General features: G+C 44.7%; 1 protein-coding gene across 1 annotated transcript; it reads right to left on the reverse strand.

The window, feature by feature from the left end:
• Positions 1–640: 640 nt before the first annotated feature.
• Positions 641–23019, reverse strand: LOC118378186 (protein eyes shut homolog). The gene is made up of 6 exons (XM_052500532.1): positions 23007–23019; positions 18846–19020; positions 13394–13566; positions 2523–2684; positions 2254–2375; positions 641–1732 (listed from the first exon to the last, which is right to left on the reverse strand). Exons 1-6 carry the CDS (start codon positions 23017–23019, stop codon positions 641–643), a joined length of 1737 nt encoding a protein of 578 aa, XP_052356492.1.
• Between the last annotated feature and the right edge of the window lie 1801 nt (positions 23020–24820).

Here is a 24820-nt window from a genome sequence, read left to right on the forward strand (position 1 = left end):
GTGTAGGAGACAGGTGAGACGTGGATTGTGTGTGTGCCATTCAGAGGGTGAATGGACAAGACTAAAGATTTGTGCCTTTGAATGGTGTAGTAGGTGCCGGGCACACCAGTTTGTGTGTCAAGAACTGCAACGCTGCTGGGTTTTTCATGCTCAACAGTTTCCTGTGTGTATCAAATATGGTCCACCAGCCAAAGGACATCCAGCCACTTGACACAACTGTGGGAATCATTGGAGTCCACATGGGCCAGTAGCCTTGTGGAACGCTTTGGACACCTTGTAGAGTCCATGACCCGACGAACTGAGGCTGTTCTGAGGGGAAAAGGGAGGGGAGCAACTCAATATTAGGAAGGTGTTCTTAATGTTTGGAATACTCAGGGTATAAACCATCTACTGAGGAGTTGGCAGTTTCAACAGAGTTGTGTTCATCAGGGCACAAAATGGATTTATAAAACCAACACAAACACTTAACAATTCCAGGAAGTTATCCTCCCTGTTTGTGTTTTCTTCCATTTGGTGCATAACGAATACAACTTGGATTACCATACAAGTAGTGTATAAAGAACTTAAATTATTACATTCTAGAAACCAATTCTATGAATTTCTTTATCACATTAATCACCTATTTTCACAAGTTACAGAACTACTCATTACTTTTGTGAACATTAAATCCTTCGCTGTTTTGGAGGAACTGCAGTTGTCTGGGGTCCTGATACAAACGCACGTCTTTAAGATCTCCCACAAATCCTTTGGTAAACAGCCCAGACGTCACTGTTGAGATGTTCCTGAGCAACTCGAACCCTCCCAAGTACAACAGACCCCCGTAATTCATGGCAACGTAACGCTCGAAGGGGTCCACGTCTTCGAAAAGGACCCTCTCGTCACCCAGGAACACCTGAATAATGGTGCTGTTCAGAGAGATAGATAAATAATGCCATTTGTTACAACACAACGTGACGTTTCTGAAAGTGAGCGGGAGGGAGAGCCTCTCTCCGAGGTTGACTGCGATTTTGAGGTGGCCCGCCTGAAGCCCGACAGCAAGGTAATCGTCGTCATCGTGCGCCGCTCTTCCCATCCACAGAATCAACCCTTCGTTCCCGCTGGCTGTAAAGTTAAACGAAACCTGCGTGTACCTCAGATTCCGTGTGTTGAATTTAGGATCCCTGTATTTCAGATATGATTTCCCAACGAACTTCAGAGTGGTCATGGATAGGCCTACCTGCTTATCGCAGTACCTCCCCTCCCACCCGAGAGGACAGAAACAGTCGTATGAGCCGGTCACAAGATCAGCCAAACACAATGATTCATGTTGACACAGGTTATTGACACAATACACCGCCTGGTTACACACAGGACCCGTCCACCGAGGAGGGCAGGTGCACATAAACGAGTCCGAATCAGCGCCGCTCAACGGAGTACAGCGGCCGCCGTTCTGGCACACCTTGTACCCGCACGCAGTCCCGTCCCAGTCGCCCACATTGGCCCCTGCCAGGGCCCCTGTCGCCGTCAGGTCAAAGTCGTGTCCGTTTAAGACGAGCTCTCTCACGCCTCCGGTAAAACCCACAGGCTCGTTCTCCACGGAGAACGTAGAGATGGAGCTCAGGTCGGAGACCCCGCCGACGAAGAGGTCCGTGGCCACGTCCAGAGTGGACATCCCTCCCTCTGTGTTGTTCTGCTTCACCTCCAGCCCGTCCAGAACCAGGTACCCCTGGTGGCCTGTCCTGCCTGCCCTCACCTGGAATGATAACAACATCAAACCTTTACAGAAAATATTATTTGCGTGTGTTTTCTAATTATTTATCCAGATCCTGTAAATATCTGATGTGTTTTCAGCACAAACGCAGCTGAATGTTCTCGCCTGTTCTGTACAGGTGTAAGAACATAATGTGGCTGCCGTTATATGGCCACCTAACCAATTGTGTTATTGTGTGTCTTTTTTTCGCTTACAACTGTGTTGTTGGTTAAGGGCTTGTAAGTGGGGTGGCAGGTAGCCTAGTGGTTAGAGCGTTGGACTAGTAACCGGAAGGTTGCAAGTTCAAACCCCCGAGCTGACAAGGTACAAATCTGTCGTTCTGCCCCTGAACAGGCAGTTAACCCACTGTTCCTAGGCCGTCATTGAAAATAAGAATTTGTTCTTAACGGACTTGTCTAGTTAAATAAAGGTAAAATATATATTTTTTTACTAAAAAGTAAGCATTTCAATGTAAGATATTTGCGCATGTGACAAATAAAATGTGATTTGATTTGACATGGTACCGTGTGCCAGGTCCCTCCGCTGGTGTCCACTCTGTTAGTGGACTGTAACACGTTGGTTCCAGAACCCAGGTTGTAACGCAGCTGGACCAACCCCGATGTCAGGGACACACAGAAGAAGTCTCCTGTGGATGACATGACCAGAGAGATACGATGGTGATTAATGTTGTTGCCATTCTGAATGTAGTTATATTATTAGCACGTTTCTATAAACCACAAATGACATGAAAACAGAGCAGTGTAGAGGATAGAATGGTTCCGTTTGTTCCTACCGGCCCGGGCACTGAGGTGCTGTGCTGTGTAGAAGATGATGCCCTCTGGTGACAGAGTCTGGAACTGCAGCCTGAGGTCTGTCCTGTGTCTGATGCTGACTGGAGGGAAAGACATCCAGGATGATTGGTTACCGCTGAAGAACGGGTCACTGATGGCCATGGCTGAAACAAACAAGAATGGGAGAAATAGAAACCTCATAAAAAATGTAAAATGTCTAAAATAATTTTAGAATATTTTTTCTTGTTCATTTGGTTCTGAAATTACTTGTTACAAGAACATAATAGAAAATAATGTCTAATGTATCAAACATTATACATGGTACTATGAAGATGTATCTTCATAACATCAAGATGAACCAGAGTAAAAGGGAAATCTGTAAGGTTTGTTCAGAGTTGTAGTGTAATTCTTATTGCTTATATGACAACAATGTTATTGGATTTATCTGTATATTCTCAAACTCCTGTTCTATCAGATTGAAGATGAGAACATGTTGTACACAGTATGTCTACTACAGTAATACATAGAGCCCTGTGTTTTGTATACAGTAATACATAGACACCTGTGTTTTGTATACAGTAGGTCTACTACAGTAATAGAGCCCTGTGTTTTGTATACAGTACTACATAGAGCCCTGTGTTTTGTATACAGTAGGTCTACTACAGTAATACATAGAGCCCTGTGTTTTGTATACAGTAGGTCTACTACAGTAATACATAGAGCCCTGTGTTTTGTATACAGTAGGTCTACTACAGTAATACATAGAGACCTGTGTTTTGTATACAGTAGGTCTACAGTAATAGAGACCTGTGTTTTGTATACAGTAATACATAGAGCCCTCTGTTTTGTATACAGTAATACATAGAGCCCTGTGTTTTGTATACAGTAGGTCTACTACAGTAATAGAGCCCTGTGTTTTGTATACAGTAATACATAGAGCCCTGTGTTTTGTATACAGTAATACATAGAGCCCTGTGTTTTGTATACAGTAGGTCTACTACAGTAATAGAGCCCTGTGTTTTGTATACAGTAATACATAGAGACCTGTGTTTTGTATACAGTACTACATAGAGCCCTGTGTTTTGTATACAGTAGGTCTACTACAGTAATACATAGAGCCCTGTGTTTTGTATACAGTAGGTCTACTACAGTAATAGAGCCCTGTGTTTTGTATACAGTAGGTCTACTACAGTAATACATAGAGCCCTGTGTTTTGTATACAGTAGGTCTACTACAGTAATACATAGAGCCCTGTGTTTTGTATACAGTAGGTCTACTACAGTAATACATAGAGCCCTGTGTTTTGTATACAGTAGGTCTACAGTAATACATAGAGCCCTGTGTTTTGTATACAGTAATACATAGAGCCCTGTGTTTTGTATACAGTAGGTCTACTACAGTAATACATAGAGCCCTGTGTTTTGTATACAGTAATACATAGAGCCCTGTGTTTTGTATACAGTAGGTCTACTACAGTAATACATAGAGCCCTATGTTTTGTATACAGTAGGTCTACTACAGTAATACATAGAGCCCTGTGTTTTGTATACAGTAGGTCTACTGTGTTTTGTATACAGTAATACATAGAGCCCTGTGTTTTGTATACAGTAGGTCTACTACAGTAATACATAGAGCCCTGTGTTTTGTATACAGTAGGTCTACTACAGTAATATATAGAGCCCTGTGTTTTGTATACAGTAGGTCTACTACAGTAATACATAGAGCCCTGTGTTTTGTATACAGTAGGTCTACTACAGTAATATATAGAGCCCTGTGTTTTGTATACAGTAGGTCTACAGTAATATATAGAGCCCTGTGTTTTGTATACAGTAGGTCTACAGTAATACATAGAGCCCTGTGTTTTGCATAATAACATCATAAAACATAGCCAGGCTGTATCACTACCGGCCGTGATTGGGAGACCCATAGGTCGGCGCACAATTGGCCCAGCCTCGTCGGGTTTGCTCTTAACTGACTTGCCTTGTTCAATAAAGGTTAAATCAAATGCGGTAAGCTTGGAGATAGTGGGACACACTGAGCTGTGACATTTATTTCCATCTCCTCTTTCTCTCACACAATGGCTTCTTTTTCTCTCTATACCTCTGTCCCTACTTTGCTGTCTGTCTGTCTGTCTGTCTGTCTGTCTGTCTGTCTGTCTGTCTGTCTGTCTGTCTGTCTGCCTGTCTGCCTGTCTGCCTGCCTGTCTGCCTGCCTGCCTGCCTGTCTGTGCCTACATCTGTCTGTCTGTCTTCTGTCTGTCTGTCTGTCTGTCTGTCTGTCTGTCTGTCTGTCTGTCTGTCTGTCTGTCTGTCTGTCACCTGTGTCCTCCCCCTTTTCTATACAGTAGGTCTATCTATTCCCTCTCTGTCTCTCTCCTCCCCCTCTATTCCTCTCTCTGTCTCTCCTACCCCCTCTCTCTGTATCTCCTGCCCCTCTGTTTTGTATACAGTAATACATCCCCCTCTGTTCTGTCCTCTGTATCAGTAGGTCTCTGTCCTCCTTCCCCCTCAGTAATCATCCCTCTCTTCTCTCCTCCCCCTAATAGAGACCCTCTTCTGTCTCTCCTCCCCCTCTATACTCTAATCTCTAGAGCCCTATGTTTTGTCTACTGGTCCTACTCTATCATAGAGCCCTATGTTTTGTCCTCTCCTAGAGCCCCCCCTCTGTCTCTCCTCCCCCCTAATCTCTCTGTCTCTCCCCCCTCTATCCCTCTCTCTGTCTCTCCTCCCCCTCTATCCCTCTCTCTGTCTCTCCTCCCCCTCTATCCCTCTCTCTGTCTCTCCTCCACCTCTGTCCCTCTCTCTCTCCTCCCCCTCTCTCCCTCTCTCTGTCTCTCCTCCCCCTCTATCCCTCTCTCTGTCTCTCCCCCCTCTATCCCTCTCTCTATCTCTCCTCCCCCTCTGTCCCTATCTGTCTCTCCTCTCCCTCTATCTCTCTCTCTGTCTCTCCTCTCCCTCTATCCCTCTCTCTGTCTCTCCTCCCCCTCTATCCAAATCAAATCAAATGTATTTATATAGCCCTTCATACATCAGCTGATATCTCAAAGTGCTGTACAAAAACCCAGCTTAAAACCCCAAACAGCAAGCAATGCAGGTAATACATAGAAGCCTGTGTTTGGCTATCCCTCTCTCTGTCTCTCCCCCCCAGTAATATCCCTCTCCCTTCTCCCCCTATCCAAATCAAATCTCCTCTGTCTCTATAAAACCCCAAACAGCCATAGAGACCTCTCTGTCTCTCCTGTATCCCCCTCTCTGTCTCTCCTCCCCCTCTATCCCTCTCTCTGTCTTCTCTCTGTTCTCCTCCCCCTCTATCTCCCTCCCTCTCTCTGTCTCTCTCTCTCTGTCTCTCCTCCCTCCTCTATCCCTCTCTCTGTCTCTCCTGATATGATGATGATGATATGCCTCTGTAGAGCCCTCTTACAGTCATGTGTGCAGAACTCTCTCTGTCTCTTCTCCCCCTCTATCCCCATCTCTCTGTCTCTCCTCCCCCCTCTATCCCCATCTCTTTCTTCTTAATCATACTGCTAACTCTAATGACCAAAAAGGTACTTTTAGTTTTCATTAATTTTTACAATATAGCCAATTCTGACTTTGCAGCTGGCCTATCTAGTGGAAATCGTTCAGTTCTGCCCCAGGACAAGACTCATGAATATAAACATTCCTTCTGTTGGCCCTAATCCTTCAATATTTTCAGTACTCTCACATCTGAGTTGTCTTGTTGTAGGTGCGCAACAAGACAATGTAATTACTTATATATCTCTAAAGTCAAATCAAATTTGATTTGTCACGTGCCTCGTAAACAACAGGTTTACGAAGCAACAGTGAAATGCTAACGGGCCCTTCCCAACAATACAGAGAGAAGAAAATAGAGAAATAATAGACAAATAATAACAAGGAATAAATACACAATGAGTAACAATGACTTGTCTATATACAAGGGGTACCAGTACTGAGTAAGGGAAAAGGAGGGGTACCAGTACTGGTCATGGGGAAGGAGTAGGGTCATGATTTGTCTATAGAGTAGGGTACCAGTACAGGGAATAACTTGCTATGGGGGGGTTACTGAGTCATGGGGAGAGGCTTAAATACAAGGGGTACCAGGAGTAGGGCTACTACTATAAACAAGGGGTAATACTGAGTCATAGGGCCATTTAGATTTGGAAGGAGTAGGGCCAAGGGAAGGGTTAGGGCCATGGGGAAGGGTTAGGGCCATGGGGAAGGAGTAGGGCCACAGGGGAAGGTAAGGAAGGGTTAGGGCCATGGGGAAGGAGTAGGGCCACAGGGGAAGGAGTAGGGCCCTGGGGAAGGAGTAGGGCCATGGGGAAGGGTTAGGGCCATGGGGAAGGATAGGGCCAAGGAAGGAGTAGGGCCATGGGGAAGGAGTAGGGCCATGGGGAAGGGTTAGGGCCATGGGGAAGGAGTAGGGCCAAGGGGAAGGGTTAGGGCCATGGGGAAGGAGTAGGGCCATGGGGAAGGAGTAGGGCCAAGGGGAAGGGTTAGGGCCATGGGGAAGGAGTAGGGCCAAGGGGAAGGAGTAGGGCCATGGGGAAGGAGTAGGGCCATGGGGAAGGAGTAGGGCCATGGGGAAGGAGTAGGGCCATGGGGAAGGAGTAGGGCCAAGGGGAAGGAGTAGGGCCATGGGGAAGGAGTAGGGCCATGGGGAAGGGTTAGGGCCAAGGGGAAGGAGTAGGGCCATGGGGAAGGAGTAGGGCCATGGGGAAGGGTTAGGGCCAAGGGGAAGGAGTAGGGCCAAGGGGAAGGAGTAGGGCCAAGGGGAAGGAGTAGGGAGGGAATTAGTACCGGCTGTAAGAGACAGAGGGCTATAGCCACAGTAGGCTATTATGCAATGTCATTCTCTAATTGAACCTATTGGCCCAGCCAGTTCTAACAGGTCACAGGTCACAGTGTACTGAATATGGATTCATTTAAATGAGCTCACCCCAGAGCCCAATGTTCCTTGGCAATTTGTACCAGAGAGCTATACTGACTGACTGGATTTGATTGAAATCTCATTAATATAACCACTGATGCGCTGCTCTGACTGCCAGTCTGGGATCTAACCACTGAAGCGCTACTCTGACTGCCAGTCTGGGAGCAGGACTGCAGCTATAGTATCTGGTGGATTATCTGGTGGATTCATGTAAAAAATATACAGTACCTGTCAAAAGTTTGGACACACCTACCCAATTATGGGTTTTTCTTTTTTTGTACTATTTTCTACATTGTGGAATAATAGTGAAGACATCAAAACTTTGAAATAACACATATGGAATCATGTAGTAACCAACAAAGTGTTAAACAAATCTAAATATATTCAAAGTAGCCACCCTTTGCCTTAATGATAGCTTTGCACACTCTTGGCATTCTCAACCAGCTTCATGAGGAATGCTTTTTCAACAGTCTTGAAGGAGTTCCCACATATGCTGAGCACTTGTTGGCTGCTTTTCCTTCACTCTGTGGTCCAACTCATCCCAAATCATCTCAATTGGGTTGAGGTTGGGTGATTGTGGAGACCAGATCATCTGATCACTCTCCTACTTGGTCAAATAGCCCTTACATAGCGTGGAGGGGTGTTGGGTCATTGTTCTGTGGAAAAACTAATGGTAGTTCCAAAGCGCAAACCAGATGGGATGGTGTATTGCTGTAGAATGCTGTGGCAGCCATGATGGTAAAGTGTGCCTTGAATTCTAAATAAACCACAGACAACGTCAGCAGCAAAGCACCCCCACACTCGGCGGCCTCAAAAAAGGTCTCAAACGGAGGCCGCTATTAAACGTTTCCAGTGTTGCAGGAGCTGTGTTTGCTTTGTTCCGGGCCAATGTGGACCGCGCTGACTTTCAATGTAGCAACTGCTTGCTTGCGGAGGACTAAAGGAGCGAAGTAGCTACTCTTAGCAAGCAAGTAGCAAACCTACATAAGCTACTGGGGAACCCACACCCACATACCTTTTATTTTTCTTCCACTCTAGTAGCCGGACGCCGCTCTGGTCTGGTGGAAGTTTCGCCGCCGTGTCGGCTCTCCACAGCCGACTGGCCGGTGCTAGGCAGGGTTCCATCCCCGAAGTGGTCTCTTCTTCCTTGGAGAACGGAGCTGTTCTCGACCCAACCAACCAGCCATGGAGGTACGTCACTTGCCGTGGAAGTCGAAGAAGGCGTCCTCTGGCAACGAGGGTCTTCATGGAGATGTTGAGCCCGGAACTGACACAGACCAAAAACAGCTTTGCCGCCCTGGATCCAGAGGTTCCGGAGCCTTCGTCCTCCGTGGCTTCCCAATCAAGATCGGATCCGGAGGTACCTGCATCTTCGTCCTCGGATCTGTCTCCCTCTCCGGTGGCTTCACCAAACTGTGAGGCTGCCTGAGAGACTGGCCCATTCAACATCACCAGCTGTCATCATAGGCAGCTCTATGGTGCAAAACATATCGGTCCCAAAGGCAAAAGAACATAACAAGGGTGCTTCGACTGTTCTACCACCGATGCCGGGAGCTGACACTGTTGAAGTCCATGTGGGGTCAAACGACATCAGGAGGGCTAGCTCGGAACATTTGAAAATTGATTTTTAAAAAGTGATTTTAACATTAAGAGACTCCAAAAAAGGGCCAATAATTTCAGGTCCAGTACCATCGTTGGGCCGTGGGTGTGAAAGATTCCGCAGACTGCTGGCATCACACATCTGGCTAAAATACTAATAGTCACTTTTATTGATAACTTTGTCACCTTCTGGAAACAGAAGATACTCTGCAGGAATGACGGAGTCCATCCAAATCATCTTGGCTCCTGGACTCTGTCCAAGCATTTCAAGACTGCGTTGAAACAATGACTGGTAAATGATCCAAGACCAGCTCAGTTAATCCCTGCCATTGTGACAATGAGTCGCCATTATGCTGCATGAAATGTACATGATTTTAAGGGCATTGGCAAACACAATGTAAGTAATTTAATTTATGTACCCTAATTGCACCGAATACATCTGTTTATCCTACAGCTATTGTAAGCAGTAGTCATGAGCATATAAACCAGAGTGAGGACAATACAGTGCCACTGACACGGCCCGCTACCAAAACCTGCGGGCTCTCCTTCACTGCAGCCGACATGAGCAAAACATTTTAACGTGTCAACCCTCGCAAGGCTGCCGGCCCAGATGGCATCACCAGCCTCGTTTCTCAGAGCATGCGCAGACCAGCTGGCTGGTGTGTTAAGGACATATTCAATCAATCCTTATTCCAGTCTGCTGTTCCCACATGCTTCAAGAGGGCCACCATTGTTCCTGTTCCCAAGAAAGCTAAGGTAATATGACTACCGCCCCATAGCACTCACTTCCGTCATCATGAAGTGCTTTGAGAGACTAGTCAAGGACCATATCACCTCCACCCTACCTGACACCCTAGAACCACTCCAATTTGCTTACCGCCCCAATAGGTCCACAGATGGCGCAATCGCAATCCCACTGCACACTGCCCTAACCCATCTGGACAAGAGGAATACCTATGTGAGAATGCTGTTCATCGACTACAGCTCAGCATTTAACACCATAGTACCTTCCAAACTCGTCATCAAGCTCGAGATCTTGGGTCTCGACTCCGCCCTGTCCAACTGGGTCCTGGACTTCCTGACGGGCCGCCCTAAGGTGGTGAGGGAAGATAACAACATCTCCACCCTGCTGATCCTCAACACTGGGGCCCCACAAGGGTGTGTTCTCAGCCCTCTCCTGTACTCCCGGTTCACCCACGACTGCATGGCCATACACGCCTCCAACTCAATCATCAAGTTTGCAGACAACACTACAGTGGTAGGCTTGATTACCAACAACAACGAGACGACCTACAGGGAGGAGGTGAGGGCCCTGTCAGGAAGATAACCTCACACTCAATGTCAACAAAACAAAGGAGATGATCGTGGACTTCAGGAAACAGCAGAGGGAGCACCCCCCTATCCACATCGACACATGGAGAGGGTAGAAAGTTTTAAGTTCCTCGGCGTACACATCACGGACAAACTGAAATGGTCCAACCACACAGACAGTGTGGTGAAGAAGGCATAACAGCGCCTCTTCAACCTCAGGAGGCTGAAGAAATTTGGCTTGTCACCAAAATCACTCACAAACTTTTACAGATGCACAATCGAGAGCATCCTGTCGGGCTGTATCACCGCCTGGTACGGAAACTGCTCCGCCCATAACCGTAAGGCTCTCCAGAGGGTAGTGAGGTCTGCACAATGCATCACCGGGGGCAAACTACCTGCCCTCCAGGACATCTGCACCACCCGATGTCACAGGAAGGCCAAAAAGATCATCAGGGACAACAACCACCCGAGCCACTGCCTGTTCACCCCGCTATCATCCAGAAGGCGGGGTCAGTACAGGTGCATCAAAGCAGGGACCGAGAGACTGAAAAACAGCTTCTATCTCAAGGCCATCAGACTGTTAAACAGCCATCACTAACATTGAGTGGCTGCTGCCAACATGCTGACTCAACTCCAGCAACATTAATAATGGAAAAATCTATATAATAAATGTATCACTAGCCACTTTAAACAACGCACTTGTATATGTTTACATACCCTACATTACTCATCTCATATGTATATACTGTACTCTATACCATCTACTGCATCTTGTTTACATACCCTACATTACTCATCTCATATGTATATACTGTACTCTATACCATCTACTGCATCTTGTTTACATACCCTACATTACTCATCTCATATGTATATACTGTACTCTATACCATCTACTGCATCTTGTTTACATACCCTACATTACTCATCTCATATGTATATACTGTACTCTATACCACTATCTTGTTTACAATCTACCCATACTTACCTATGGCCAGCATTCATTCATATATTTTTTTATGTTCATATTCATTCCTTTACACTTGTGTGTATAAGGTAGTTGTTGTGAAATTGTTAGGTTAGATTACTCGTTGGATATTACTGCATTTTCGGAACTAGAAGCACAAGCATTTCGCTACACTCGCATTAACATCTGCTAACCATGTGTATGTGACAAATACAATTTGATTTGATTTGCATACACACACACGATAACATAATACACATGGATTTACTACTGTCGATATGTGGTAGTGGTGAATTATGGGCCTGAGGGCACACAGTGTGTTGTGAAATCTGTGAATGTATAGTAATGTTTTTAAAATGGTATAAACTGCCTTAATTTTACTGGACCCCAGGAAGAGTAGCTGCTGCTTTGGCAACAGCTAACGGGGATCCATAATAAATACAAATTACACCATCACACCTCCTCCTCCATGCTTCATGGTGGGAACCACACATGCGGAGATCATCTGTTCAGCTACTCTCGTCCCACAAAGACACAGCGGTTGAAACCAAAAATCTGAAATTTGGACTCATCAGACCAAAGGACAGATTTCCACCGGTCTAATGTCCCTTGCTCGTGTTTCTTGGACTAAGCAAGTCTCTTCTTCTAATTGGTGTCCTTTAGTAGTGGTTTCTATGCAGCAATCATACCATGAAGGCCTGATTCATGTTAGTGTCTGTTACTTGAACTCTGTGGAGCATTTATTTGGGCTGCAATTTCTGAGGCTGGTAACTCTTATGAACTTATCTTCTGCAGCAGAGGTAACTCTGGTCTTCCTTTCCTGTGGCGGTCCTCATGAGAGGCAGTTTCAACATAGCGCTTGATGGTTTTTGTGACTGCACTTGAAGAAACTTTCAAAGTTCTTAAAATGTTCCAGATTGACTGACCTTCATATCTTAAAGTAATGATGGACTGTCATTTCTCTTTGCTTATTTGAGCTGTTCTTGACATAATATGGACTTGGTCTTTTACCAAATAGGGCTCTTCTGTACACGCCCCCTACCTTGTCACAACACAACTGATTGGTTATCTTCTGTACACGCCCCCTACCTTGTCACAACACAACTGATTGGTTATCTTCTGTATATCTCCCTACCTTGTCACAACACAGCTGATCGTCTCAAACTCATTAAGAAGGAAATAAATTCCACAAATTAACTTTTAAAAAGGCACACCTGTTAATTGAAATGCATTCCAGGTGACTACCTCATGAAGCTGGTTGAGAGAATTACAAGTGTGCAAAGTCATCAAGGAAAAGGGTGGCTACTTTGAATAATCTAAAATTGAAAATATATTTAGATTTGTTTAACACTTTTTGGCAACTACATGATTCCATATGTGTTATTGCATAGTTTTGATGTCTTCACTATTATTCTACAATGTAGAAAATAGTACAGATAAAGAAAAACCCTTGAATGAGTAGGTGTGTCCAAACTTTTGACTGGTACGGTATCTATTTCTTAGTGTCAAGCTATCAATAAAAGGGGAAAGAAAAATGGTTATATGAGAGGGACTGAGATCTATTCATTTGATATAATTACATTTTAAAACCCTGGAAATGGATACGATAGGATAATGGGGAAAAAACGTCCACCAACGTTTTGGTCTCAATAGACCTTCATCAGTGTTTTACGGAGAGTTTAACAGAAAGGTTAACAGAGAGGTTCACAGAGAGGTTAACAGAGCACTTAACAGAGAGCTTAACGGAGAAGGTAACGGAGAGGTTAGCGGAGAGGTTAGCGGAGAGATTAACGGAAAGATTAAGGGAGAGGTTAATCGCTTTCTTTTTCTTATTTTTTTGGAACAAACTGGTTGGGTTGGTTGGTTATTATTTTGACCTAATACTATTTGGTTAGTGTTTGGTCAGTATTCTGACCTAATAGTATTTGGTTAGTGTTTGGTCAGTATTCTGACCTGATAGCATTTGGTTAGTGTTTGGTCAGTATTCTGACCTGATAGCATTTGGTTAGTGTTTGGTCAGTATTCTGACCTGATAGTATTTGGTTAGTGTTTGGTCGGTATTCTGACCTTGCTGACAGTGCAGTCCGCCGGTGCCCAAGGGGCAGAGGCAGGTGTATCCGTCTGGAAGGGGTACGCAGGTGGAACCACGGGCACACAAGGGAGGGGGACGGTGTTCAGCGTCGCACACAGACACGGTCTCAGAGCAGAGTGCTCCCTTCCAGCCGAATGGGCACTGGCAGCTAGGAGAGAGAGGAACACATGGGTTAGGGTTACTGGCAGCTAGGAGAGAGAGGAACACATGGGTTAGGGTAACTGGCAGCTAGGGGAGAGAGGAACACATGGGTTAGGGTAACTGGCAGCTAGGAGAGAGAGGAACACATGGGTTAGGGTAACTGGCAGCTAGGAGAGAGAGGAACACATGGGTTAGGGTAACTGGCAGCTAGGAGAGAGAGGAACACATGGGTTAGGGTAACTGGCAGCTAGGGGAGAGAGGAACACATGGGTTAGGGTAACTGGCAGCTAGGGGAGAGAGGAACACATGGGTTAGGGTTACTGGCAGCTAGGGGAGAGAGGAACACATGGGTTAGGGTAACTGGCAGCTAGGAGAGAGAGGAACACATGGGTTAGGGTTACTGGCAGCTAGGGGAGAGAGGAACACATGGGTTAGGGTTACTGGCAGCTAGGGGAGAGAGGAACACATGGGTTAGGGTTACTGGCAGCTAGGGGAGAGAGGAACACATGGGTTAGGGTAACTGGCAGCTACTGGCAGGAGAGAGGAACACATGGGTTAGGGTTACTGGCAGCTAGGAGAGAGAGGAACACATGGGTTAGGGTTACTGGCAGCTAGGGGAGAGAGGAACACATGGGTTAGGGTTACTGGCAGCTAGGGGAGAGAGGAACACATGGGTTAGGGTAACTGGCAGCTAGGGGAGAGAGGAACACATGGGTTAGGGTAACTGGCAGCTAGGAACACATGGGGAGAGAGGAACACATGGGTTAGGGTAACTGGCAGCTAGGGAGAGAGGAACACATGGGTTAGGGTAACTGGCAGCTATGGGTTAGGGGAGAGGAGGAACACATGGGTTAGGGTAACTGGCAGCTAGGGGAGAGAGGAACACATGGGTTAGGGTTACTGGCAGCTAGGAGAGAGAGGAACACATGGGTTAGGGTAACTGGCAGCTAGGGAGAGAGGAACACATGGGTTAGGGTAAGAGAGGAACACATGGGTTAGGGTTACTGGCAGCTAGGGGAGAGAGGAACACATGGGTTAGGGTAACTGGCAGCTAGGGGAGAGAGGAACACATGGGTTAGGGTAACTGGCAGCTAGGGGAGAGAGGAACACATGGGTTAGGGTTACTGGCAGCTAGGGGAGAGAGGAACACATGGGTTAGGGTAACTGGCAGCTAGGGGAGAGAGGAACACATGGGTTAGGGTTACTGGCAGCTAGGGGAGAGAGGAACACATGGGTTAGGGTAACTGGCAGCTAGGGGAGAGAGGAACACATGGGTTAGGGTTACTGGCAGCTAGGGGAGAGAGGAACACATGGGTTAGGGTTACTGGCAGCTAGGGGAGAGAGGAACACATGGGTTAGGGTAACTGGCAGCATGGGTTAGGGTTACTGGGAGGGGAGAGGAACACATGGGTTAGGGTAACTGGCAGCTAGGGGAGAGAGGAACACATGGGTTAGGGTTACTGGCAGCTAGGGAGAGAGGAACACATGGGTTAGGGTAACTGGCAGCTATGGGGGAGAGAGGAACACATGGGTTAGGGTTACTGGCAGCTAGGGGAGAGAGGAACACATGGGTTAGGGTTACTGGCAGCTAGGGGAGAGAGGAACACATGGGTTAGGGTTACTGGCAGCTAGGGGAGAGAGGAACACATGGGTTAGGGTAACTGGCAGCTAGGGGAGAGAGGAACACATGGGTTAGGGTTACTGGCAGCTAGGAGAGAGAGGAACACATGGGTTAGGGTTAACTGGCAGCTAGGGGAGAGAGGAACACATGGGTTAGGGTTACTGGCAGCTAGGGGAGAGAGGAACACATGGGTTAGGGTTACTGGCAGCTAGGGGAGAGAGGAACACATGGGTTAGGGTTACTGGCAGCTAGGGGAGAGAGGAACACATGGGTTAGGGTTACTGGCAGCTAGGGGAGAGAGGAACACATGGGTTAGGGTAACTGGCAGCTAGGGGAGAGAGGAACACATGGGTTAGGGTTACTGGCAGCTAGGGGAGAGAGGAACACATGGGTTAGGGTTACTGGCAGCTAGGGAGAGAGGAACACATGGGTTAGGGTTACTGGCAGCTAGGGGAGAGAGGAACACATGGGTTAGGGTAACTGGCAGCTAGGGGAGAGAGGAACACATGGGTTAGGGTTACTGGCAGCTAGGGGGAGAGGAACACATGGGAGGAACACATGGGTTAGGGTAACTGGCAGCTAGGGGAGAGAGGAACACATGGGTTAGGGTTACTGGCAGCTGGGGGAGAGAGGGAGGAACACATGGGTTAGGGTTACTGGCAGCTAGGGGAGAGAGGAACACATGGGTTAGGGTTACTGGCAGCTAGGGGAGAGAGGAACACATGGGTTAGGGTTACTGGCAGCTAGGGGAGAGAGGAACACATGGGTTAGGGTTACTGGCAGCTAGGGGAGAGAGGAACACATGGGTTAGGGTTACTGGCAGCTAGGGGAGAGAGGAACACATGGGTTAGGGTTACTGGCAGCTAGGGGAGAGAGGAACACATGGGTTAGGGTTACTGGCAGCTAGGGGAGAGAGGAACACATGGGTTAGGGTTACTGGCAGCTAGGGGAGAGAGGAACACATGGGTTAGGGTTACTGGCAGCTAGGGGAGAGAGGAACACATGGGTTAGGGTAACTGGCAGCTAGGAGAGATGTCATGAGGTTTACATAACATCAGAATAACTACTTATTGGCACAGACAGTGCTGGAAGTAGTGCTACAGGGGAGAGCAGAATGACATGGAGTACTACTAGTAATACTGTAGTACAGGGGACTGGCTTATTACTAGTAATACTGTAGTACAGGGGACTGGCTTATTACTAATAATACTGTAGTACAGGGGACTGGCTTATTACTAGTTATACTGTAGTACAGGGGACTGGCTTATTACTAGTGATACTGTTGTACAGGGGACTGGCTTATTACTAGTGATACTGTTGTACAGGGGACTTGCTTATTACTAGTGATACTGTAGTACAGGGGACTGGCTTATTACTAGTTATACTGTAGTACAGGGGACTGGCTTATTACTAGTGATACTGTTGTACAGGGGACTGGCTTATTACTAGTTATACTGTAGTACAGGGGACTGGCTTATTACTAGTGATGATCTACAGAGTCTACAGATGGTGATGATACATCTACAGAGTCTACAGATGGTGATGATACATCTACAGAGTCTACAGATGGTGATGATACATCTACAGAGTCTACAGATGGTGATGATACATCTACAGAGTCTACAGATGGTGATGATACATCTACAGAGTCTACAGGTGGTGATGATACATCTACAGAGTCTACAGATGGTGATGATACATCTACAGAGTCTACAGATGGTGATGATACATCTACAGAGTCTACAGATGGTGAGTCTACAGATGGTGATGATACATCTACAGAGTCAGATGGTGATGATACATCTACAGAGTCTACAGATGGTGATGATACATCTACAGAGTCTACAGATGGTGATGATACATCTACAGAGTCTACAGATGGTGATGATACATCTACAGAGTCTACAGGTGGTGATGATACATCTACAGAGTCTACAGATGGTGATGATACATCTACAGAGTCTACAGGTGGTGATGATACATCTACAGAGTCTACAGATGGTGATGATACATCTACAGAGTCTACAGATGGTGATGATACATCTACAGTCTACAGATGGTGATGATACATCTACAGAGTCTACAGATGGTGATGATACATCTACAGAGTCTACAGATGGTGATGATACATCTACAGAGTCTACAGGTGGTGATGATACATCTACAGAGTCTACAGATGGTGATGATACATCTACAGTCTACAGATGGTGATGATACATCTACAGAGTCTACAGATGGTGATGATACATCTACAGAGTCTACAGGTGGTGATGGTGGTGATGATACATCTACAGAGTCTACAGATGGTGATGATACATCTGGTGATGATACATCTACAGAGTCTACAGATGGTGATGATACATCTACAGAGTCTACAGATGGTGATGATACATCTACAGAGTCTACAGGTGGTGATGATACATCTACAGAGTCTACAGGTGGTGATGATACATCTACAGAGTCTACAGATGGTGATGATACATCTACAGAGTCTACAGATGGTGATGATACATCTACAGAGTCTACAGATGGTGATGATACATCTACAGAGTCTACAGGTGGTGATGATACATCTACAGAGTCTACAGATGGTGATGATACATCTACAGAGTCTACAGATGGTGATGATACATCTACAGAGTCTACAGATGGTGATGATACATCTACAGTGAATTACTAAGAGTTATATCTTCACCAACTACATAACATTTTGCAATTATTGGCAGAATGAATCCACTATTGCCTGCACTTTAGTGTATCTCATTCATGAACACCGAGTCCTAAACACACAGCTCCTTCCTCTGATGATGCTGTTCTCAGCAATACAGACAGATAAGTCTCTCTTGAATGGAAAAAACTAAAACAAACTGATCTAGGATCAGGTCCCCCCGTCCATATAATCTTGTTCATTATGAGCTAAAAGGCAAAGCTGATTCTAAGAGTAGGAGTGCTGATCTAGGATCAATTTAGCCTTTTATATCATAATGAACAAGAACACATGGGCATTGGGGACCTGATCCTAGATCAGCACCTGTACAGGCTGAAATAGAATTCTCCACCTATCTCCTGGTCAACCCAGCCAACCATGATTAATAGGACTAACAGTGGTACAGCCATACCCATTCATTTGCCTCCATGTTGAGCAGTGATTTATGTCTCCAAAGCCTCTCATTTCTGGGATAATAACATTGATTACACCAGCCGGAGGAGGTCTGATGCCCACTAAGCCCTTGGTCTGACATGGAACATCAATACATGGTCCTGTTTTCTCAGTCTCGCCATAGAGATGGATAGAGGGAGCACTTGCCACAAAGACTGTTTCAGCGTGGGCATTTTCTGAGTCTCAATGATAGAAGGTTTATAGAAGAAACCACAAGCCCCCCCCGCAACAGTACACTTCAATCAACCCTATATATGACCAGCCTTAGCCTACATCTCTGGACAAGTCATATTATGCAGAGACGTCATTGTAGTCACTTAACTCAATAATAATAATACCACAGTCACATACCATTGGCTTCATGGGTTACTGTAAAGCACTTTGGGAGATATATTGTGGTAGAAAGGGCAATATAAATCAATCTGATTAATTGATTGCAAGCATAACAATGGGATATCCTGGTTTAAATAAAATAAAAGAATCAATGAAAATGTAGTGTACATACTAGACAGAGGATCCAGAGTCCACACAGGTCCCTCCGTTTCTGCATGTCACCAGGGTGCAGGGTGTGACCCCGCATTGACCCACGCTACGGCCAGAGTTCGGATGACCCTCAGGCTTCCCCAACGCTATGAACTTCCCGTCTCTCCTCGTCCGAAACTCCAGATCAAATATGCAACCTGTGAAATAACACAGAAAAATCCACTCAAACTGAGGAGACAAACAGTGTGTGTAATTAAGCAGACATTTCTCTGAGCTTCACATTGCTCAAATAGGAAAACCTTTGAAATCACAAAACATATAACTCATTGCTTCAGGGAAACAACAGCAGCATTCATTTTTAGTCTTCAAACTGTCCATAATAGGACATCCTCGGAGTCAAAAGAAGCTGGGGTGACTGAGGATGTCCTAATATGGACACCGTACACAACATTGACCACTCAAACTGTCTTTCTTTCTGTCAGAGAGAAGTATTTCATTGTAGTCGACAGTGATCTAATGGGATGACAGTTTGAAGAATGCTGCTGTTGTTTCCCTGAAGCAATGAGAATCAAAGGTAACAGGGCTGGAAGCGCGCGCGCACGCACGCACGCACGCACGCACGCACACACACACACACACACACACACACACACACACACACACACACACACACACACACACACACACACACACAGCCTTCAGAAGGTATTCAAACCCCTTGACTTTTACAGTCTGAATTTAAAATGGATTACATTTAGATGTTTTGTCACTGGCCTACACACAATACCTCATAATGTTATGTTTTCCTACATTTTTACAAGTTAATACAAAATGAAAAGCTGAATTGTCTTGAGTCAATAAGTATTCAACCCCTTTGTTATGGCCTAAATACGTTCAGGAGTAAAAATGTGCTGAACAAGTCTGTGTGTAATAATAGTGTTGAACATGGTTTTTGACACATCTCTGTACCCCACACATACAATTATCTGTAAGGAACCTCAGTCCAGCAGTGAATTTCAAACACAGATTCAACCACAAAGACCAGTGAGGTTTTCCAGTGCCTTGCAAAGAAAGGCTCCTGCTGATAGATGGCAAAAAACAGTCATTGAATATCCCCTGCAGAATGGTAAAGATATTAATTACACTTTGGATGGTGTATCAATACACCCAGTCACTACACAGAAACAGGTGTCCTTCCTAACTCAGTTGCTGGAAAGGAAAGAAACCACTCAGGGATTTCACCAATGGTGACTTTAAAACAGTTACAGAGTTTAATGGCTGTGATGGGAGAAAACTGAGGATGGACCAACAACATTGTAGTTACTCCACAATACTAAACTAAATGACAAGAGTGAAAAGAAGGAAGACTGTTTTGCAACATGGCACTAAAGTTACACTGCAAAAAATGTGGCAAAGTAATTAACTTTTTGTCCTGGATCCAAAGTGCTATGTTTGGGGCAAATCCAATACATTATTGAGTACCATTGTCCATATTTTCAAACATAGTGGTGGCTGTATCATGTGTATGCATGTAATCATTAAGGACTGGGGAGTTTTTCAGTATAAAAAAATACACCGAATGTAGCTAAGCACAGACAAAATCCTAGAGGAAAACCCCGGTTCAGTCGGCTCCTCACCAAACACTGGGAGATCAACTCACCTTTCAGCAGGACAACAACCTAAAACACAAGGCCAAATCTACACTGGAGTTGTTTACCAAGAAGACAGTGAATGTTCCTGAGTGGCCGAGTTACAGTTTTGACTTAAAGCTATTGAAAATATATGTCAAGACCTGAAAAGGGTTATCTAGCAAGGACCAACAACCAATTTGACAGAGCTTTAACATTTTTGAAAATAATAATGGGCAAATGTTGCACAATCCAGGCATGGAAAGCTCTTAGAGACTCACCCAGAAAGACTCACAGCTGTAATCGTTGCCAAAGGTGCTTCTACAAAGTATTGACTCAGGGGTGTGAATACTTATGTAAATAAAATACACTACATATACAAAAGTATGTGGACATACAATGACATTCTAGAGATGATTCTGTGCTTTCAACTTGGTGGCAACAGTTTGGGGAAGGACCTTTTCTGTTTCAGCATGACAATGCCCCCGTGCACAAAGCGAAGTCCATACACAAATGGTTTGTCGAGATCGGTGTGGAAGAACTTGACTGGCCTGCACAGAGCCCTGACATCATCCCCATCAACCACCTTTGGGATGAATTGGTTAATGACTTCATGTTAATGATTTCATGATAATGACTTCATGATAATGACTTCATGATAATGACTTCATGTTAATGATTTCATGTTAATGACTTCGATAATGACGTAATGTTAATGACTTCATGATAATGACTTCATGATAATGACTTCATGTTAATGACTTCATGTTAATGACTTCATGATAATGACTTCATGATAATGACTTCATGTTAATGATTTCATGATAATGACTTCATGATAATGGCTTCATGATAATGACTTCATGTTAATGATTTCACGATAATGATAATGACGTAATGTTAATGACCTCACAATACTGACTTCATGATAATGGCCTCATGTTAATGACTTCATGATAATGACGTCGTGATAATGACTTCACGATAATGGCTTCATGCTAACGACCCTGTGATAATGACCGCATGATAATGCCTTCATGATAATGACATCGTGATAATGACTTCATGATAATGACTTCATGATAATGACTTCGAGATAATGACTTCACGGTGATTACTTCGTGATAATGACTCCATGTTAATGATTTCACGATAATGACTTTATGATAATGACTTCATGATAATGACTTCATGTTCATGTTTGTGTATAGTTAGGGTAAGGTTTATTGTAATGTGTATTAACAAAAACACAAAGAAAATGGGTCACTGAAAGTTTGAGCCAGTCATGAAATATTTATATTAAGGGTTGGAAATAAAGGATATGCTGTAATTCACTCTCTGCATATCTCTCTCCATTAAATGGTCATTTTACATAATTTGCTAGGATGAAATCTCTGCATAGACTAGCAGTTAGGTTATATCCAACATAATACGAGGATTCTGAATTATTTTCACACGAAAGCACATTCAACCAAATTCACTCTCTCCTTCCTGTGATTTATATTCTTTACTGCAACAGGGGAAATATTCTGTCTACTGCAACAAGGGAAATATTCTGTCTACTGCAACAAGGGAAATATTCTGTCTACTGCAACAGGGGAAATATTCTGTCTACTACAACAAGGGAAATATTATATCTACTGCAACAAGGGAAATATTCTGTCTACTACAACAAGGGAAATATTATATCTACTGCAACAGGGGAAATATTCTGTCTACTACAACAAGGGAAATATTATATCTACTGCAACAAGGGAAATATTATATCTACTGCAACAAGGGAAATATTCTGTCTACTACAACAAGGGAAATATTATATCTACTGCAACAGGGGAAATATTCTATCTACTGCAACAGGGGAAATATGTTGTCTACTGCAACAAGGGAAATATTCTGTCTACTACAACAGGGGAAATATTCTGTCTACAGCAACAAGGGAAATATTCTGTCTACTACAACAGGGGAAATATGTTGTCTACTGCAACAAGGGAAATATTCTGTCTACTGCAACAGGGGAAATATTCTATCTACTGCAACTGGGGAAATATTCTATCTACTGCAACTGGGGAAATATTCTGTCTACTACAACAGGGGAAATATTCTGTCTACTGCAACAGGGGAAATATTCTGTCTACTACAACGGGAAATATTCTGTCTACTGCAACAGGGGAAATATTCTGTCTACTACAACAGGGGAAATATTCTGTCTACTACAACAGGGGAAATATTCTGTCTACTGCAACAGGGGAAATATTCTGTCTACTACAACAGGGGAAATATTCGGTCTATTGCAACTTGGCTAGACACACACCATCTCTGCACTGTGCGCAGACCCCGTTCTCGCTCTATCCGCAGCATTAGTCATTGGAATAAACAGGACGCTGTGGAAATGTCATGTTCACGCAGGAATTATCATGACATGATGCCGTCTCTAGCTCTGCCGTGTGTGTGTGTGTGTGTGTGCGCGTGCGTGCGTGCGTGCGTGCGTGCGTGCGTGCGTGTGTGTGTGTGTGTGTGCGTGCGTGCGTGTGTGTGCGTGTTTCCAGCCCTGTTACCTTCGATTCTCATTGCTTCAGGGAAACAACAGCAGCATTCATTTTTAATCTTCAAACTGTCATCCCATTAGATCACTGTCGTCTACAATTATAGACTTCTGTGTGCGCATGCATGTGTGTGTGTGTGTGAGTGGCCAAACTGCAAGTATATACTGCCGTCAACAATTTCAGATGGTTGAAGAGGATTATGAGGGTTATGTTTGCCATTAGCTAAGAGAGGACGATGTGGGTGACGTTTGGTATGACATAAGAGGACGATGTGGGTGACGTTTGGTATGACATAAGAGGACGATGTGAGTGACGTTTGGTATGACATAAGAGGACGATGTGAGTGACGTTTGGTATTAGATAAGAGGACGATGTGGGTGACGTTTGGTATTAGATAAGAGGACGATGTGAGTGACGTTTGGTATTAGATAAGAGGACGATGTGAGTGACGTTTGGTATGACATAAGAGGACGATGTGGGTGACGTTTGGTATGACATAAGAGGACGATGTGGGTGAAGTCTGGAATTAGGTAAGAGGATGATGAGGGTGATGTCTGGTATTAGATAAGAGGATGATGAGGGTGGTGTTTGGTATTAGATAAGAGGATGAGGAGGGTGATGTTTGGTATAAGATAAGAGGATGAGGAGGGTGAGGTTTGGTATTAGATAAGAGGATGAGGAGGGTGATGTTTGGTATTAGATAAGAGGATGAGGAGGGTGATGTTTGGTATTAGATAAGAGGATGAAGAGGGTGATGTTTGGTATGAGATAAGAGGATGAGGAGGGTGATGTTTGGTATTATAGAAGTGGATGAGGAGGGTGATGTTTGGTATTAGATAAGAGGATGAGGAGGGTGATGTTTGGTATTAGATAGGAGGATGAGGAGGGTGATGTTTGGTATTAGATAAGAGGATGAGGAGGGTGATGTTTGGTATTAGATAGGAGGATGAGGAGGGTGATGTTTGGTATTAGATAAGAGGATGAGGAGGGTGATGTTTGGTATTAGATAGATAAGAGGATGAGGAGGGTGATGTTTGGTATTAGATAAGAGGATGATGAGGGTGATGTTTGGTATTAGATAAGAGGATGAGGAGGGTGATGTTTGGTATTAGATAGGAGGATGAGGAGGGTGATGTTTGGTATTAGATAAGAGGATGAGGAGGGTGATGTTTGGTATTAGATAAGAGGATGAGGGGGTGATGTTTGGTATTAGATAAGAGGATGAGGAGGGTAATGTTTGGTATTAGATAAGAGGATGAGGAGGGTAATGTTTGGTATTAGATAAGAGGATGAGGAGGGTGATGTTTGGTATTAGATAAGAGGATGAGGAGGGTAATGTTTGGTATTAGATAAGAGGATGAGGAGGGTGATGTTTGGTATTAGATAAGAGGATGAGGAGGGTGATGTTTGGTATTAGATAAGAGGATGAGGAGGGTGATGTTTGATATTAGAGGGTGATAGATAAGAGGATGAGGGTGATGTTTGGTATGAGATAAGAGGATGAGGAGGGTGATGTTTGGTATTAGATAAGAGGATGAGGAGGGTGATGTTTGAGGAGGGTGATGTTTAAGAGGTATTAGATAAGAGGATGAGGAGGGTGATGTTTGGTATTAGATAAGAGGATGAGGAGGGTGATGTTTGGTATTAGATAAGAGGATGAGGAGGGTGATGTTTGGTATGAGATAAGAGGATGAGGAGGGTGATGTTTGGTATTAGATAAGAGGATGAGGAGGGTGATGTTTGGTATTAGATAAGAGGATGAGGAGGGTGATGATGTTTGGTATTAGATAAGAGGATGAGGAGGGTGATGTTTGGTATTAGATAAG

The sequence above is a fragment of the Oncorhynchus keta genome, unplaced genomic scaffold (assembly GCF_023373465.1).
Source record: "Oncorhynchus keta strain PuntledgeMale-10-30-2019 unplaced genomic scaffold, Oket_V2 Un_contig_11201_pilon_pilon, whole genome shotgun sequence".
Classification (NCBI taxonomy): Eukaryota; Metazoa; Chordata; class Actinopteri; order Salmoniformes; family Salmonidae; genus Oncorhynchus; species Oncorhynchus keta.